Source organism: Pseudonaja textilis, chromosome 3 (genome assembly GCF_049901715.1).
Source record: "Pseudonaja textilis isolate UNSWEBS1 chromosome 3, rPseTex1.2, whole genome shotgun sequence".
NCBI lineage: Eukaryota > Metazoa > Chordata > Lepidosauria > Squamata > Elapidae > Pseudonaja > Pseudonaja textilis.
Genome location: NC_141992.1, coordinates 43,420,128 through 43,438,084, shown reverse-complemented (window position 1 = coordinate 43,438,084; position 17,957 = coordinate 43,420,128). Strand labels below are relative to the sequence as shown.

The window sequence follows — 17,957 nt, the reverse complement described above, 5'->3', positions numbered from 1 at the left end:
TCATTAAATTTGTGTGCAAATGCTAATAAATACACTTTTATTAAAAAGAGCTAACAAAAATGTGTTACAGTACAGTAGGAAGTATGTTGTTAAGTTGTTAATTGAAAAAAAATCAGTTTATAATGATGGTATGAAGGATGAGCTCTTTTGGTTTTTCTTTTACTCCCAAGGTACATGATGTCCCCCAGAATAGAGTATGGAGACCGATATTTTTTATTTCCTCAGCAAAGAGGCAAAATGGATGCCTAAAATATTGCAAAATCTCATTCTTTTCTTATTATTGTTATAATACTTAAAAGGCCACTCCAATCAATCAACTCTAAGCAGCCTTGCCTTTTAAACCTTTTAAACAGAGAAAATAAGCTTGATTTTAGCAAGATTATAGGATATATTGGTCATAAGATTTGGGGAGCTTTAAGATATTATATCCATTTAGCTTTTTTAAAAAATGAAGGGAGGAATTGGTTTGGGCAATTATGTGGTTTTTAATGTGTTTTTAATGTATGCATTGGACTTATTCTAGACCACACAAAGTCTTCTTGGAATTGAGTGACCTTAACAACTTTAACATTTGCACAAGGGATAAAAATGTATTTTGATACTAGATCATGAACTTATATCTCCTATTTATTGAGATTTTTAAAAATATCAGTTGTTGTCACATTCTTCTTTCTGTTTATCCTTGGAAAATATAAAGCTGATCTGTTCCACAGTAGGAATCGTGCCGACAGACAGAAACATTCCCATATCAGAGTCCTGTCTTTCTTTTCCTCTGCAGATACAAACATTCATCATAGTATATGCTTCTGCCCCTATTTCTTACTAGAACAAGACAAATGAGCTCCTTCACAAAGAGAAGGAAGTTGAAATGAAATGTGGGAGGAATGCCTAAGCCTCCCCATCTTCATAATTGCCTAAACAAGAAAGTCTCATGCTTGCATGTGAGTCAATCACAAGAAAAACGGGACTTTGCACAATGGAAAAGGGCTGGTCTTTGTTATCTTATGATCAATTAACAAGCTTTCTCCCCACCCCCCCTTAATACTAAGATAGGAGAAATCAGCCCCTTCCTTTATGTACTGAAAAAGATTCAGGACATCTGCCTTTGTCTGCTCAGTTGAATCAGAAACACTGATCTCCAGAGCTTTGACCCTGATAATATCTAATCCACCACCACAGTTTGGAAAATGACAGTCTTTGGTTCTGATTTGGTTTTCTGCCTCAGAGTCTTGAATCAAACCAATGTCATCTGTTACACTTTTAATATCCTTTCAACCTCTCTTTTTCAAAATTGCACCAAGCACACTGTATATTCACATGTGATTTTAGAACTTTTTTTTAAAATAGTCAGCTGAAAAATAGAAGACGAAAGCTATTCTGAGAGAGAGGGCCGTTAAGCAATGCAAAATATAAACAACCACACACACATATACACATACATATATACCAGGGGGTTTGAAAACACATTTTTATTATTATTATGATTTTGGGAAGAGAGATTGATATGTGAGGCAACATAGTTGAAGTATTTACTTGCCTTTCCATAGCAAATTATTTGTGAGCCCTTGGACTTACATTGATATTACAGAAAGAAATATATATTTACCATATAGCAAAATCCTTGCAAGACAGATATATGTCCCTTTTTTAATTAATAGAGTTATTTCATGTTGTAACAAAACCTAACAATATCATACATTTTAGAAAAATCCTTTGTATTATAACAGAAGGAACATGGAATCTCCAACTTCAAGTGGCATTTTGCCGTGGGACTTCTGCATTTGACTTTTTCTCTCTACCACCTTCCATTAACTACAGAGATCTTTTTTCATGTCTGAGGGAAAAGGAATTCAGTAGGAGGGGATGGGAGAGCAGTTCCTGAAATAGCTGAGTCCTCATAGGATTATCACAACCTTAACAAGTATTTTTTTTCTGAATAAAGCAATACTGAATTGAAGATTCTTGCCTTCAACATTTCATATTTGAAACATGTTATATCAGCAAAATGTTAGAGAAGGTAAAATTTACCAACAGAGCTCATACGCCACAGATTTAAATTTAAATTTAAAATTATTAGGCATAAAGAATAACCATATGAGATATGTGGATCAATGATTTGGGTCAGACTAAGGGAAATTCAGGTGATCACTATTGCTACTATAAATAATATTTTTCACCATCTACCTCACTTATTTCAGGATATCACAAAAGGGTATGTTCTGGCTGTCTGAAGCACTTCATCTCTATCCTCCAGTGTTATGAAGGAGCTTCTTTTCCCATTCAGAAATAAAATCAAAGAGAAAAATGATCAGTCAGTCAACTATCAGCATATTTAGTTTGAAGTACATGATAATACACAGCTTTATTCCAACAGTGCTTTTCAAAACTGAATTAAATAAAGATAAGATACTGTTAGGTGAAAAGGTGACACATACCATTTTAATTATTGTGGTTACGACAAAGATGGCAGCCATAAACTAACCTTCTGTGCATTTCTTTCTTCTGCAGTGAAAGTCCTCATGGAGAGACTGCCTCCACAGAAGATGCCACTCAGGATATAACTATTGAACACCATACAAGTGATGATGGTAAGTTGTGTCTGACAGATTCTTTCACAGTCCCGTTTTTTCACATATTTGGAATGAAACATTGAAATATCATCTTGGAAGAACATTGTTGTGGGTATTGCACAAAACTTGAAAAACATCATTGTGAATTCTGAAAAATAAGCTGTAAGAGAAATTGATTCCATTATATTCCTTTTGCAATAATGTTATTTTCCTTCCACTGCTATTGGGCAATTAGCACATATTTTTAGATTCACACATTTTATCTGATGGCAACAAACATTTAACACACCGGACATCAGTATTAAATTTATAAGTGTTTTAGTTAAAGATGTGCAGAACATTCTGTGCACAAATTGTTTTGTGTATGGAACAACTGTTTTGGGATGGTTTGCACCTGAATCAAAACAGACAGTTTGGATGTGATGGGACAAAATGAAAAGTGTTTTGTTCTAGTTATAGGCAGCAAACAAATTGTTCAGGAGGGTAAGAAGAGGAAAAGCCAAGGATATTGGCAGATGCATATGAAAAGGAAAGAAAGGGAAACACTTCAAGACTTTAGGGATAGATGGGCTGATGGACCATTGTTACACTGAGAGTCTGTTCCATACTCCTTAGATCATTGCAATAAGGAGTGGGAGCATAAACCAGCACATTGATGGAAGCAGTATTTGAGAAAATAGAAGGAAGAGAAGGTGCTGCTAAGTTTGGGAAATTTGGTGGCTGGTGGGAAAGGACACTAGGAAGGTGCTAAAAAAAGCGGGGAGAAGGGATGACATGCATTACCTTTCCTGTACTTGCTCTCAAAATCTGATGTCATTCTGTTAGCTGCTAATATTCATTTTGTTTGTTTACATTACCTTTCCCTTTGTTTAAGGTTGATGATACTTAGTTGATTATAAAATGATCACTGGGTTATAAAATTGTGCTTCTGTTAATGTCTTTATATGGAGCCTGTAGGACATTGTGTATAAACCTGCGCATGCATGTATACACACACACACACACACAGGATACAAATTCAAATTTTCTCATTTTGTTCTAGAATGTGAACCCATTGAAGCAATAGCCAAATTTGACTATTCGGGCAGAACTGCACGCGAGCTGTCCTTCAAAAAGGGAGCTTCTCTCCTGCTTTATCACCGGGCTTCCGACGACTGGTGGGAAGGCCGTCACAACGGCATTGACGGTTTGATCCCTCATCAGTACATTGTTGTCCAGGACACGTATGTTATTTCTTACAGTTGTGTGTTTAGAAAAGCAGGAATCAATTTAACATTATTTCTGAAGATGATTCATTGAAATGTTTTTCATTTGTTCATGTAGAGTGTTCTGAAATGTTCTATGTTTTATGTTTTTGAACATCAATAAAATCTTCCTCAATAGTTTTGCAAACTGCTTTTTGGCTATTCCATGGAAGATCCCTTTAAGCAAGGGGGTAAAAGAATTGTGTTGATAAAATGTCCATGGCACCTATGTTTTATACCCTAATAATGCAGCTTAAGGATATAACATAGAGTTGTTGTATGTTTTTTCTTTCCTAGTGAGGATGGGATGTCTGAAAGATCAAGCCCAAAATCTGAAGTAGAAATAAATTCCGAGCCACCTGAAGAAAAAGTGACAGCCAGAGCTGGTTCAAATTGTCCAAGCGGCAGCCACGTGGCTGACATTTATCTTGCAAATATCAATAAGTAAGCCCTATCAGCATTTCTTTCTAGCATAAAAATGGTCCATTGGCTAGGAAGAAAGTACTATTTCTTGTGAAGTGAAAATAGTCACGTGCTATTATGATCTCCAAATCTATAATGTTGATGAGACTTATTAATTTTTCAAGTATTTAGGATATACCTTTTAGCACCGCTTGATTCTGTGTTCTCCCATCAGTGTCAAACAAAGAAGGACTCACCTTATTTTCTTCATGGCCTGTGCTCTTTTGTTCCCATTTATATAACTTTCCCAGGGTGATAAGCTTCTGTAAAATCACATGTACAGAACCATAAAATCTTTTATTTATTTGATTTATTTATTATAAGGGCTCCACATAGGGTAGTTCACATGATTATATGATATAGCAGTTCCTATTTAATATTGCTTTTTATTTAAATCCTGAAATATAAAAATCAAGTTTGGGTTAGATAAAGTGTCTGTTTCTTACTGTGTGCAACGTAATATGGATATGCAAAAGTTGCACGCACAACCTGTTCTGCGAATGAAATATACTCCATCCATTTAAAATGTCTGAGTTTCAATGTGAAACAGGTGTTTGAAAAGCAAAGATTTTGAAAGGTATTGTTCACTAGTGTTAACAACTAAAGTAAAGTGGTAGTTTTCTGCAGAATGCTCATTGAACAACTTTCTTTCATTTCTGAAATTGCCTTTGTCCAGAAGTTATTTCTACCCATGTTGTTTGAAAAATGCATTTTTATTGCTTTTATAATGACAGACAAAGAAAGAAGCCTGAGTCAGGGAGTATACGAAGAGCATTCCGTCAGAGTGACAGCCATGGATTACCCAGCTCACTGGGGGAACCCACACCATCTGGAGCTATAGCCAGTCCTCGTCCTTCCTCACAACCCATTATGAGCCAAAGCCTCCCAAAGGATGTACCAATCCCAGATGCATGCTCTATCAGTGGCCATGGGAGCCTCAATTCTCTCAGTCGGCATGCCTCTCTAAAGAACAGAATAGATAGCCCCCATATCCGGAAGAACGTGACTGCAGGAAGGTCAAAGAGCTTTAATAACCACCGACCCATGGATCCTGAAGTCATTGCACAGGTAATGAAATTCTAGGCCAGGGTGATCTTAAAAGAATACCAAATCGATCCTTTCATTTCCTGCAATCATTTTAAAATCTCTTTGGTGAGTTTGATGTTGATATTCATTACATTCATAGAATACTCAAAATATTTTCCAGATATTCTCTGAATATTTTGATGTGGGCAACAAGTATTATTTGATGTCAATAATGTATATTTTGCTTCAGTATTTGCTTCAGATCAGGAAACGTCCCCTTAGAGGTGATCAAAACAAGTCAAGTTTTGAATTATGAGGTAACCTTTGATTTTGAATTTCAAATTCAAATCTGAATATTTTACAGTTTTTTAAAAAATTGAAAGTCTGTTTTTCACTTCTAAAACATCAGCTCAGTTTGTGATTGCTGCATGTTTAATCAGTCCCAAAAGCATGAAACAATTACTACATTTTGTCTGTGTAGGATCAATATTCACAGATTCAAGGAGGCTGGAAAAGAACCATATCGTGAGCTGAAAAGCATCTCCATTAAATACAGACATACATATTTTATTGAGAACTTTGTAACTTCCTAAACTTTGGGAGAAGCTTATTCTGTTTCTGGAGGTAAACCCAAATGCTAAAAATATATGTTCTCTATTATATGTAATATAACAGAAAAAGTTTTCATAGTCAATACGGTTGAGGGAACTGGCCAGATTTTCATGTTCCCTTTAACTAAAGTAGCACTGTAAATAGAAAATCAGTTCTTTCTCCTTACATCGTTCAAATATTTAACATCATGGAACTGTAGTTACCTATAAACAGATTCAGCAAATCTTACATTTTACACAGTGTATGCTTTTTAACTGGATTTTATCCTATATAATCAAAGATCATCTCTTATCACTTATATAACCTAGCTTAATAAAATGAACTGTAAATAGATCTGAAAATTTTTACATCCCTTCTCTAGTTTTCTGCAGCTAATAAAGTGAGGTCCTAATGAGACCAGCAGTAAGGGAATGAACTCCATAGTAGCATCCTAATCACTCTCACCAGTATAGCTCCTCTTATTTTGTAGAATAACTATTTGAATTGAAATTTGATTTATTTCTTCAATCTATGGCTTTCTGATCACTGTTATTATTCATAAAGCTTTACTATGTCATTTTACTTCTCATAAATCATCTGGGAAAATATTTGCAAGAACCTTATGGAATCTGAGCCACTTCTTAATGATAATAAGATTCCAGCATCTTTTCTACCAATAGCGTTTGAATCTCTGAGCACAAAATGTTAGAAAAGCAAGGCTTTCTTCATCATTGTTTTCAAACTGTAGTCAGTTTTGTGTGTGCTTGGCCGGTTAGATGTTGAAGAGTCACAAGAGAAGACGTCTAGAAGAACAGCCACCTGCCTTGTTTTTTTTAGGACTTTTTTTTTCCTTTTTGCTTTCTCAAGTGTCTGTCTGTGATAAGAAGCTGTCCTTTGAACAAAGCGGCTCACTTTGTTTCTGTTGGCAGAAATATGGGCTGGTATTCTCTGCATGTGTGTATACACAGCTGTGACCGGATATGGATGCTGAGACATTTAAACCAAGCCCACACAGGAAAATACCTTGTCTCTTAGCTGGAACTTTCTCCCAAGCTGGATGGTGAAGCCAGATTTAAAACGTGCACAAACATGGGGCTCTCCTTCTCTTCACTATTGATGTATTGCTTTCATAAAAGGTCAATAGTCCAGCATTCTGGTTAAAATAGTCCAGCATGAGATACAAGCCAATATAAACATACTATAAAAATCTTAAGTTCATCAGGAGGGTCTTGTATCCAGTTTTGTTCAATTAGTTCTTTTCAGCAGCTCTGCCCACATTTTAAAGACATTAGAAATGAGCAATACTAAAGCAGATGGAATTTTTTAAAAACTTCCAGTATCCATAAACAACAGCGCAGCTAAGTTTACCAATATTGTACTACACATAGAGAGTATTTTTTCATTACTGTTTCTTCTTCAGTTATGCTTGGATTTTTGGCCAGTTTTTCCTTTTTCAATATGTGATCGGTTTGTAACAAAAAACAAAAAACATGAGAATATTGCAATGCAAAGCAATCCATTCCAAAACTGAATTATACTGGAATTGAGGGGGAAAGTCATAATGTCATATTCTAAAAGGCAGCACACAGAAAAGGAGGTTTTGGGATAGCAGCAGTACTTATATTTAATTGGCTAAGCCACAGCCTTTAACTCCTACTATTTCGTGTGTTTTTCCTGCCTAATTTTGCAGGCTTTGAGCAAATTTCTGAGGGACATTCATAATTTCTTTGCAACAGTATAAAAGTGGCCTACCATTACAGTACCTTTTTTCCCAACTTCCCAATATAGCCAACAACCATGGGGTTTTTCTTGATGTCTCTCATACTAACCAGTTCTGACCTTGCTTAACAATTTTTGAGAGTAGCAAGATGCAGCCACTCAAGTAGAGTCTTATGCCACTCTCAAAGGATAGAATCTAAATATAAGAAATTCTTACTTGTTATTCTTTTCAAGTTGTGTTGACATGTTGAAAATTAGCAAAAGATATAAGCAGATGACAATTGGAATATAACCATATACTAATCATGTATTATATTACTTATTTCAAAAACATGTAATTGCAGTCTTAAATTAATATTAACATCATTTCCAGTTCTATGATTTTGGCCAGCAAATAGGTAGATGTTATGGCTTGGTTTTTACCAGCTTGGGCAAGAGTCAACTTCTTTATTTCCTGTTCTGTAGTCTAATTGTTAATATCTGTTATGGTTCTCTTCTTCACAAATATGTTTTATCCTTTCCATATACTTGGATATTTTTGCCTTGATATCTCTTTACAAAGTTTTTAATGGTTTATATATTTTTGCTTTCAATTAAAATCTGCTTTTATCCTCTCTCCTCTTTCTGCCAAAATGTAATTCATTGTTTCCATAAGGGAATCTGATCAATAAAACTAAAAAAGGTTACATTAAATTATAGCTGTCCTTTCATATCCTCCCAGGTCTGATTTCAAATACTCATCTTTCATCTGACATCACTATCTCTCCAAGATCTGTATTTAGCTTTAAAATCTTTTCAGACTGCAATCAGAGGCATTGGGTTACTGTCTTTGCTTCCTCCTCTTTCTCCTCCTGGACTGATTTACCTCCCCTAGTGCCTTTAAAATATCTATGAGGAAATTTACAATGTTGTAGCCAAACTGTGAGTCATGGAAATGTTAAATCATTTCAGCTGTCCAAAAATCTATTATGCCAGGCAAGTCCACATGCATAGCTGAAATGCTAAGTAAATTTGCGGACTTAAAACTAAAACAAGAGAAGAGATTTGCCTGACACATTTCCCTACTTGTCTCTGCATTATTTCTTGCATTAACACATAAAGAGACAAGTATCATGTGAGCAACATTTTTCATACATCTCCAGAGCTTATGGATGTTTAAAATGCCATAAAATATGTAGCATCAATGAGGAGATGCTGAGATATGCCATGCTTCAGATGCAAAGTGGAATACCACTCATTAACCATGAAGCTAGCATGCAGCTAAGCATGTTTCCATTCTTTTCAGGAATCTCAGCACTCTCAAGGTTCAGCTTGGTATACCAAAGGAATGGATAAAAAATACTCAAAATGTGGGTAATTTCTCCTTTTCTATAGACTGAGGAAACCGATTTGAGGAAAATATAGATCAGTATGCCCTTTTGACTTCTGTTATAATCTGTTCAAGATTTTTTGCTGCTGTAGTTTTACTAATTAAAAGCTTTTTTTAAAAAAAGCTTCCATTTAAAAACCATCATTTAGAATCAGAGTAAAACCATGGAATTCACTGGTTTTCTGAATTTTAGTTTGAAGGATTAAAAAGGAGACTGAGAATGTTAATGAAGTTCAAAGAAAATATCTACAGCTCACTTACACAAATTATACGAAAACTTGCATGGCCAACTAAGCTGTCTACCATCTAAAACCCTAAGGACAGGTTTTTAGATATTATTAGCAGTATTCTAGTTTCAAGGCAAGGATGATACTAGTCTTGCCAAGGGGATTAATATTGGCTCCAAGTCCTTCCATGCCTTTGCGTCTACCACTGTCCATTTTGCTTCATATTTCCTATTCACTATTGACAATTGGTCAACCCAGCTTCTAGTTGTCACATCCAACTTTTTTTTTCTTTTTTGCAGGATATCGAAGCTACTATGAATTCTGCTCTGAATGAGTTGCGGGAGCTGGAAAGGCAAAGCAATGTGAAACACACACCAGATGTTGTTCTTGATACGCTGGAGCCATTAAAAATGTCCCCTGTAGTTGCACCCACCTCTGAGCCTTCCAGCCCTTTGCATACTCAAATCCTCAAGGACCCAGAACCAGCCTTTCAGCGGAGTGCCAGCACAGCAAGCGACATTCCCTGTGCCTTCAGGCCAGCAAAATCTGTCAAAATGGCTGCCCAGGTCAAACCTCCAGCCACTAGGCCAAAGCCAGCAGTTTTCCCCAAAACAAACTCCTCAAGCGCTGCAGTTGCCTCAGCTTCTCAACAGTCTACTGACAAGTCTTGTACTGTGTAAAACTGAAAAGCCTACTGTGAATACAGAATTTTTGTTTCAGCTTAGGAAACTCTGTTAAGGAGACCTTACAATTTCTATTTAATTAGTATTGAACTTCTACTAAAGATTAGTTCATAAGTTACTGGTGCCAGGAATGTTCCCACCAAGAAAGATCCAGCTAATTAAGCCTCGCATTACACCACCCTTGGCATTTAAAATAGGGTGTCAAAAGTCTGTGTAACCTGAGACAGAAAGCCTGAGGTCCTTGTGAAATCAATGAGGGAAAGGCACAATTAATTAGCCTATTACTGGTAACTAATCAATGCTTTGTTCAAGTGTCTGGTCGCTGGGAGACGTTTCAATGACCACATGACTTGGATATTAGTAGAAAGGATTTTCTTGCTTCAACCACTACAGGGAAAACAATAAGGTGTTTGTTATTGATGGATGCTTTTGTTGCCACTGGTAAGTGGGTTTTGCGCATGACTTCAGTCCTCAATAGTGCTACAAGATGTATTAATTTTCCATTCTCTTTGGTCTCTTTTCAGGCATACCCATTCTCAAACACTAGGTTCAGTGGTTTCAATCCTAGGTTGAAAATCCTTATGAAATGTGCCTGGAAAGCCTAGTCCTGGGCTAATAAGGCATGTTTATATACAGACATGTATGTTCATTTAAAGTTAAGCTAATTTTATGGGAGAAAGAAAAAGTATGAGATCTTACACACATAAAACACTTTCTATTTACTGTATATATTTCCATGGTGCTTCCAGAACATAAGGAAACCCAAATATTTCAGAATGAGATTTCAATTAAATAGCCTTTTTTCATGAGGACCCAGCAGACAAACTGAAGAAATGTTAAAAATTTAAAACAAGCTATTACAGTTAATTTTGTTTTTCTCACCCAGTCTGCCATGTGTTTGAGATATAATTGGCAGCCTAAATTTAAGAAAACCAGCAGTCTTGAGGTTATGGTCCAGTACGCACCATATTTCTGGGATAGATTACCCTTTCCTCAAGTATTTCACAGATTATCCAATGTATCAGCTTAATGTGATATTTTCTATGATGGATTACACTGGTTCCAAATTCCAACAAATGACAAAGACTTTGGTTTTCATTTATTGGAGAATAAATTCCTATTCAAGATAGGACCATCTTAAAAACAAAAGAAGGATTTTGAATTAAAATGGATTTTATCCCGCTTCTCCAATTGTCAACTGATGCTGAGATAAAGAACTGAAATGTGTTTGTTTAATGCTTTAGGTTTCCAATTCCAGCCTGTTTTTCTTATGATTATAGTCAATTTTTTAAAATAATTTTATGAACAAATTGACAGGTTTTTTTTTCAGATTATGGCTATTATTTAAACTGATCTTTTCTTTTCATTTTCTTGCTCCTCTCCCCCCAAATGCTTGGATATTTAATTGCCTGTAAAAGGCCTCACAATCTCAGATCAAACCATATGGATTTGGGGGATCATTTTTTCCCTCTTTGTGAGTCCACATTTCCTCTACATCTTGAATTTTTAGACTTGAGTACTTCAGTCTGAAATTAACTCTCAGGATTGGTCAGAACTCCTTCCTTCTTATTATGTTTCACTCAGGCAAAACTACTGGATATTTTAGAATACTTTTTTTAAAAGATTATACTAATTTTTAAGGCAGAGGGTTTGTTTGGGTTTTTTTGCCTGTGGTGGCCAGAAGGAGGATCACCATTATGTCTCTCTCCTAGAGCACTGATACTAATAAACCCCCCAATGCCTACTGAAAGTCTCCCTTTCATTAAGACCACATGAAAAGCCTTAGCACATGGTGTGAACAGGCATATCTCATTTTGCAAGGTGATGGGCAACCTTGCTAATCAAAATGACTCAAGTATATTACACTTCTTTTTTACTAGGTTTATACCATGCTTTGTTCCCCTGGAAAGATTCCAGTTACCCAACTGGGTTGTGTGTGTATGTGTGTGTGCATTAAGAATGTTTTTATGCAGGTAGCAGTTGGCAATTTTTGTCTATTTAACTGTCCTTTTGGTATGTGTTTTCTCTCCTCCCTCCCCCACCCTCCACTGGCAGAATTCTCAATTTACATACAACTAAGTATCACTCAACTAGAATCTAAGTGTACACAGAGATTTATTTTGCATATATAAATATTTAAGTCACCTATTTTAAAATCTGTATGTATGGGAATAGCTCCGCTACACATTCAAATGTAAAATGCTTTCCCCAGATATATGATGAGCAGAGTGTTGCAGAAAGAGAGATGATTAAGTTGGGTCACATTGACATGACAAATCTTCATTGATTGTTGTGTTAATTAATAGTCATGGATTTCCATCATTCTACTTTGGTGAAATTCTTAAGATACTTGGAAGTTCCTATTTCTGCTTATACATAGAAGAAAGTACTGGTGTTGTTCAGAGGATAGAAGAGAAGATTTCTTAAAGTAATTGGCACAATTCTAACTTTGGTGCTAATGGCCAGAAATGATTAGATGACACATTAATGTTTCCTTTGTCAGTATCCATCAATATATATAATGGCAACTTATATCTGGAAGGTCTTTTACCAGCAGGAACAGATGAAGTACAGAACTTTCAGCCAAGAACTTTTGATTGTTTTTGGCTGCTACTATGAACAAAGTCATGCCATAAGCAATGTAATCTAAATTAAGCAGTGATACAGAAATTTTTATGACTAGACGTATTAATAACTCTCTTTAGCTACTGTAATAAATCTGTGTAACATGTAATAAATCATTCTCAGTATAAGATGTCTACAAATGCATTGCATTTATCATATTTTGTAGCCAAATTCAGGTAAAATTAGAAAACAACTCCCATCAAACTTAATAGCATTTCCTGCAAAGTAAACATAGGATTATCCAGTTTTTGCAACACAAGTTGCCCGTAAACTGTTTTATGGAACTGGAATCTTACCCATAGTTTTGTGCTTTTTTTAGTTAAAATCTTCCTGGATTTTAAAGCCAAATATTGATAACTGGAACCATGATTTTTAAGTAGTGTCTTCTATGAAAGTATCACCTGATAAACATATGAAAGTAATCTAAGCAGACATTTGAAAGAAAGACAGCTAGCTGTTAGTTTTCTGAGCAGAATTCTGAACAATAAAATAATACTCTTTTTGCTACTCATATTGTGAAAAAGCCTGGAAAATGGGGGTTTCTGTGAGCATGAACCATCATAGTTTTTCTTACTACTCTACAATTCTTCATTTAAATATTGTTCTATTAAGGTAATAGACTTGCCCTTGACATGGAGAGTAGAGCAGGCAAAGCAGGAACTTTTTCAGTTTTGACCCTTCAAGAATAGGCAACTTATAATAAGCCCCTAGAATAATTCTTGACTAACTGATATTTCCTACAACGGGATGTCAAACTCAATTTAATTGAGGGCCGCATCAGAGTTGTGTTTCACCTCGGGGCCGGGGTGTATGTGGTTGGGATGGACATGGCCAGAGTGGGCGTGGCCAGCTCAATGTTACTTGTCGAGGCTCTTTTCGGCCATGATGGCCTCCTGCAGCCCTTTGGCAGTGAAAACGGAGCTCGGGGAGGCCTCATGCGGCCTGCCCAGGCTCCATTTTTGGCTATGACTGCCTTCTGCAATCCTCTGCCAGCAAAAAAGGGAGGTTTCTGATCTCTGTTTTTGCTGGCAAAGGGGTGCAGGAGGCTGTCACGGCCGAAAATGGAGCTTGGGTAGCTGTATGTGGGCCTCCTAGATTACGTTTTCACTGGCAGAGGCACCACGAGCTGGTTCTTCGTTGTTTCTGGGGTGGCCCCAAGGTCAAATCTAATCACAAATCTAAGGCTGCATCTAGTCCACAGACATTGAGTTTGACACCCCTGTCCTACAGGATCATGACTGCATGTCAGTTCAGAGCTGCACAAACTTTTACTTGCCTACTTGAAACTTGTAACTTGAGTTTTTATTTCACAACTGATCTTAATCCTTCCTTGTCCCAGCTAGCCACCTCTAGATTAATCAAAATTTAGTGGAAGACAGACAAGCCTCAATTACCATCACCATTCCTACTCTTCTCTGCTATCTGAAGAAGGCAGCTGAGGAAGGATTATACCAGAAATATAAAAATCTACTTTTATATTTCTTTTGCTTTGGTGGGTGTCTCCAGTTTTCTGAGTAGTTTCAAGAGAAAGGCTTGATTATTGAGGCCTGACAATAACATAAAAAACAGTCAATTGTAAAGCCACCAGTTTCCAAGTTCTGATTTGTTCTTGATTCCAGAAAGCATCTGAGCATAATAGATGCATGCAAACTCCTTAACAGCCAATTTGCTTATTTCTAAGCACATTTCTAGATGGCCCATAGCCCCACAGGATTGAAAACTTTTCAGGGCTAAAACTGATTTCCACTGAACCTGTTCTAGAAAGCAATGTACAAGTTTAAGATGGCTTTAAGTAACTCCAGAAGTTGAATTTTAAAAAAATTAAGAAACAGGAAGAAAAGCAGCTAGATGTTCTGAATATGAGCCTTCAGTCAGATTTTCAATTTATGAAATATTAAGCAGTGGGCTTAGGCTGTAATTTCTCAGAGAGACAATGCATTTGGGGAGTTATTTTCCCAGTGTTGGCATGAACATGGTGCTGAATAATCTCCCACAACTGGTGAATACTAATACATTTTATTCACAGCAAGCATTCTATATTGCTTACAGCTTTACAGTTCTCAGAAATGTTTCCAACCTCAGCCAATCTGAAATCATGTTCAGACTGCACAAGGCATGGAGAAACAGCCTACCTTTTCTCTGCTGTGTAGCACACAAATAACTATGCATGAGCAGTAGCTGCTTTTAAAAATATTAACAACTCTTCCAATTCACTTGCTTTTAAATGGAAAGGAAAAAATATTTAATCAATGTTTCCATCTGAGGTGATCATGCAAGCATGGGGTGGAAAAATATTTAAACTTTTGAGATAGTTTTTTAAAACAATTTAACACTGCAAGAACAGATTGTATATTTAAATATATATCTATATATATGTATATGTATCTTTTGGGCCATTTTTGCTTCTAAACAAGTGAAGTGAAAATTATCTTCATTACTGTAGCAGCATTCTAATAATTTTTTAAAGGACTTTTGCTGCTTAATCACTCTGTCTCTGAAAGTAGGAGGGAGTAATCTGCCCACAGAGAGCTTCATGGATTGGGCTCTGTGAGTGCCAAAATGTTAGAGCAATATATTTAAAATACAAACAGGTAACAGAAAAGACAGACTGAAATCCATGTAGCCAAAACCCAGCAAATGCTGAAGTAAACGTATTTGAAAAAGAAGGGCAGTGCTGTCTTTATTCTACTGTATGTAACACAGTTCAGTTGCACAGTGAAGCAATTTTCAGTTTTTGTGTTAAAATCTAATCCTGTGAAGTCAGGCCTGAGTCCACACAGTGCATTTTTAATTAATTGCAGCTGTAATGGGTTTGAAATGAAATATTTTTATTTTAAAAGCAATTTTCAATTGTTCTTTATCTTCTACACCAATCTCTCCATGCGGTGTATATATTTTCCTGTCAAATCAAAAAGCAAAACAAGAAACTTGTACTTTGTATATACTATTATGTACAATATTGGAGGTACATCTCTTCTTTCTTTTGGTACAGTATTAGAAGAGTAAACGTGTTGGAACTGTTAAATCCTTCCTGAAGTAAAACTAATCTTTGTCGTCATTAGCAATAGTTTTGGAGAAATAAATGTTGGGTATGGTGGAAGTGGTGGCCTACAGATAAAATTGTGTGATGTCTAATTTCTGCAAAAGATACAGAGAGTAAGCTGTGTGTTGGTGAGAATTGCCACTATATTCTAAGTAGGTCCCTGCAAACTGTGCCAAATCTACCAATTTTTTTTATCATGGAAATAAAATATTGTAAGCACAGAAGATTTCTGTTTTGAAATCCGTATTACTGGAAATATGAGCAATTTGTAAAATGTTCTGTGTGGAAAGTGTTTTTTTATTTTAAAAATGACAAAATGGAAAGGCGAAGGAAGAAGAAACAAATATTTTAATATGCAAACACTTTGATACATTTAACTGGGTTAAAGTCCCTAGATGAGTTTATTCACAGTTATTTCAAAATAGTATTCAACTACTACAGACCCATCAATTCCATACTGATAAGAAAGTAGGGTGTAATAGCCTACTTTTTCCCCTTCACATGCCAGCCTTCTTAGTTCTGAATTACATACAGAAGGATTGCTGAAATAGGCCATATTCTTCCTGCAATCTAAATTGGAAAGGACACTGTTTCTCAGTGGTTTTAATTCTGAGGGGAATATAAATATAGAACAACTTGGTGGCTTTTTCCGCATTGCAGAGGAAGGCAGGATCTACTATATTATTACACTTCCCTTGTTATATTCATACATTTCTTCATAAGCCGTTAAAGACAAGAATCTGCTTTGCATACATCCTGGCATAAAGCCACACTGCACTTCACAAATTTTGGTAATTGCTCCCTCTTGTACATTTTCAACCAAATAAAAACCAATTCAAACTAATTGCTAAAACCAAGATTGTGAGAGGGTCAGAATCAGAATGTTATGCATGATGAAGCCATTGTGTGGGCTCCCTGGTACCAGAAGATCCTACGGTTTGATGGGGGAATTTTTTTTTTTAAGCTTTCTGGAAAGCCATAAAGTTTGAGGGTAGCCTCACCTCAAGAGGGATGATGTCCCAAAGGGTAGGTGCTGCGGCAGAAAAGGCTCATATTGGTCCCTTCAAAGAGTAACTGGCAGAGCCTCACCATCCAGGAATGGGGACAGCTAGTGCAGAACACAAAGTTGGTCAAAGGCCCTCCTGGTCATATTTGCCACCAGCTCATTGGCCAAGACTCACGAATCCAAGAGGACCTGTTTTTAAGTTTCTTGTTTGGGGGTGCTAATTCCCAGTCTTTTGCCCTAGTTTTCCTACGTAGTCCTCCAAGACAAAGAAGAGCTGGAAATACAAGACCTAATAGCACAGAGCATAACTTCTATGTAATGATTGGCCATAATGGTCAAACAAACTACCGCTGCACCCTTGGCCAATGGAGAACATTAACTGTTAAAACAGGTGATATAATACAAATTTCATCTTCTGCTTGATTTCCCCTTAGGGTGAATATATGATGCCAATTCACTGCTGGTATCTTTACAATAGTGTTTCTCAACCTCAACAACTTTAAAATGCATAGGTGTCAACTCCCAGAAAGTCAACATGTGTTCTATGTATTTATTTATTTCTCACTTTTAAAATAACAAAAAAACAAAAACAAATACACTGTCAAAGAGAAAAATATACACATAGAAACTACTATGTGCTAAAAAATTAAAAATGTACAATGAAGGAAAAAAACAGCATCACACAAAAATAGTTACAATTTATAGTTATCATTTAAGTACTTATGACATGTATAACTTAGAAATATGTTTTTAATCTATTGTATTTTGTATAAATGAATTCTATATTTCATAATTACTGTCCATATAAAGTCTATATCTCAGCATGTGTTATATATAAAAAATAATATTTTAAAATTTAAAAGAAATTGCCAATCTCATGAGATGTCATAGAAAGAGATAACAACCTGGCATCATTTCAGCATTTCTAATTATTAAAGACAAATATTTCTGGAGATCAGTAGACAACTTTACATATTTTGGAGGAGGAGATTAAAGTCCTGAGATAATGATGTGATAGTGTCTGCCTTTCTATTGACCAATAAAATTGCAATAGATTCCCCCCCAAAGCACATATATTTTCCCATGATTACGGAGAGACATTAGGGAGAGACCACTTTCAATATGCATAACTTATCTGCAGTTGGTACAGCAATCTCTTTTCAATTAACACCTTTCTAACTACAACTTCTAGGGCCTAAAGGGATAGGAGGCTCTTTGTGCCCACACAATTGGTAGGAAATGGATTATCATCTCTGCCATTCTGCAAATCATAATAAAAATGACTAAGATCTCCCTTACCATTTTAATAAACAATTAAGATTCTTTGCTGACTGTGACCATCTGGACGTTCAGAGCTGGGTCATTATCTTCCCTGGTCTCCAAAGCTAAAGT

General features: G+C 36.0%; 1 protein-coding gene across 6 annotated transcripts in view; it reads left to right on the top strand.

Annotated features, from left to right (window-relative positions):
• The window catches only part of SRGAP2 (SLIT-ROBO Rho GTPase activating protein 2), a 243,082-nt gene extending 227,299 nt beyond the window's left edge, over positions 1–15,783 (top strand). For 4 of the 6 annotated variants that reach the window (XM_026715646.2, XM_026715644.2, XM_026715645.2 and 1 more), the window contains exons 19-23: positions 2,509–2,588; positions 3,613–3,793; positions 4,112–4,258; positions 5,011–5,344; positions 9,508–15,783. In XM_026715646.2, the coding sequence (XP_026571431.2) occupies positions 2,509–2,588; positions 3,613–3,793; positions 4,112–4,258; positions 5,011–5,344; positions 9,508–9,888 (1,123 nt within the window). In that variant the 3' untranslated portion in view covers positions 9,889–15,783. Of the gene's footprint in view, positions 1–2,508; positions 2,589–3,612; positions 3,794–4,111; positions 4,259–5,010; positions 5,345–5,552; positions 5,620–8,897; positions 8,962–9,507 lie in introns of all 6 variants that reach the window. The other 2 variants (XM_087929376.1, XM_087929377.1) reach the window with 2 other exon arrangements.
• Positions 15,784–17,957: the final 2,174 nt, after the last annotated feature.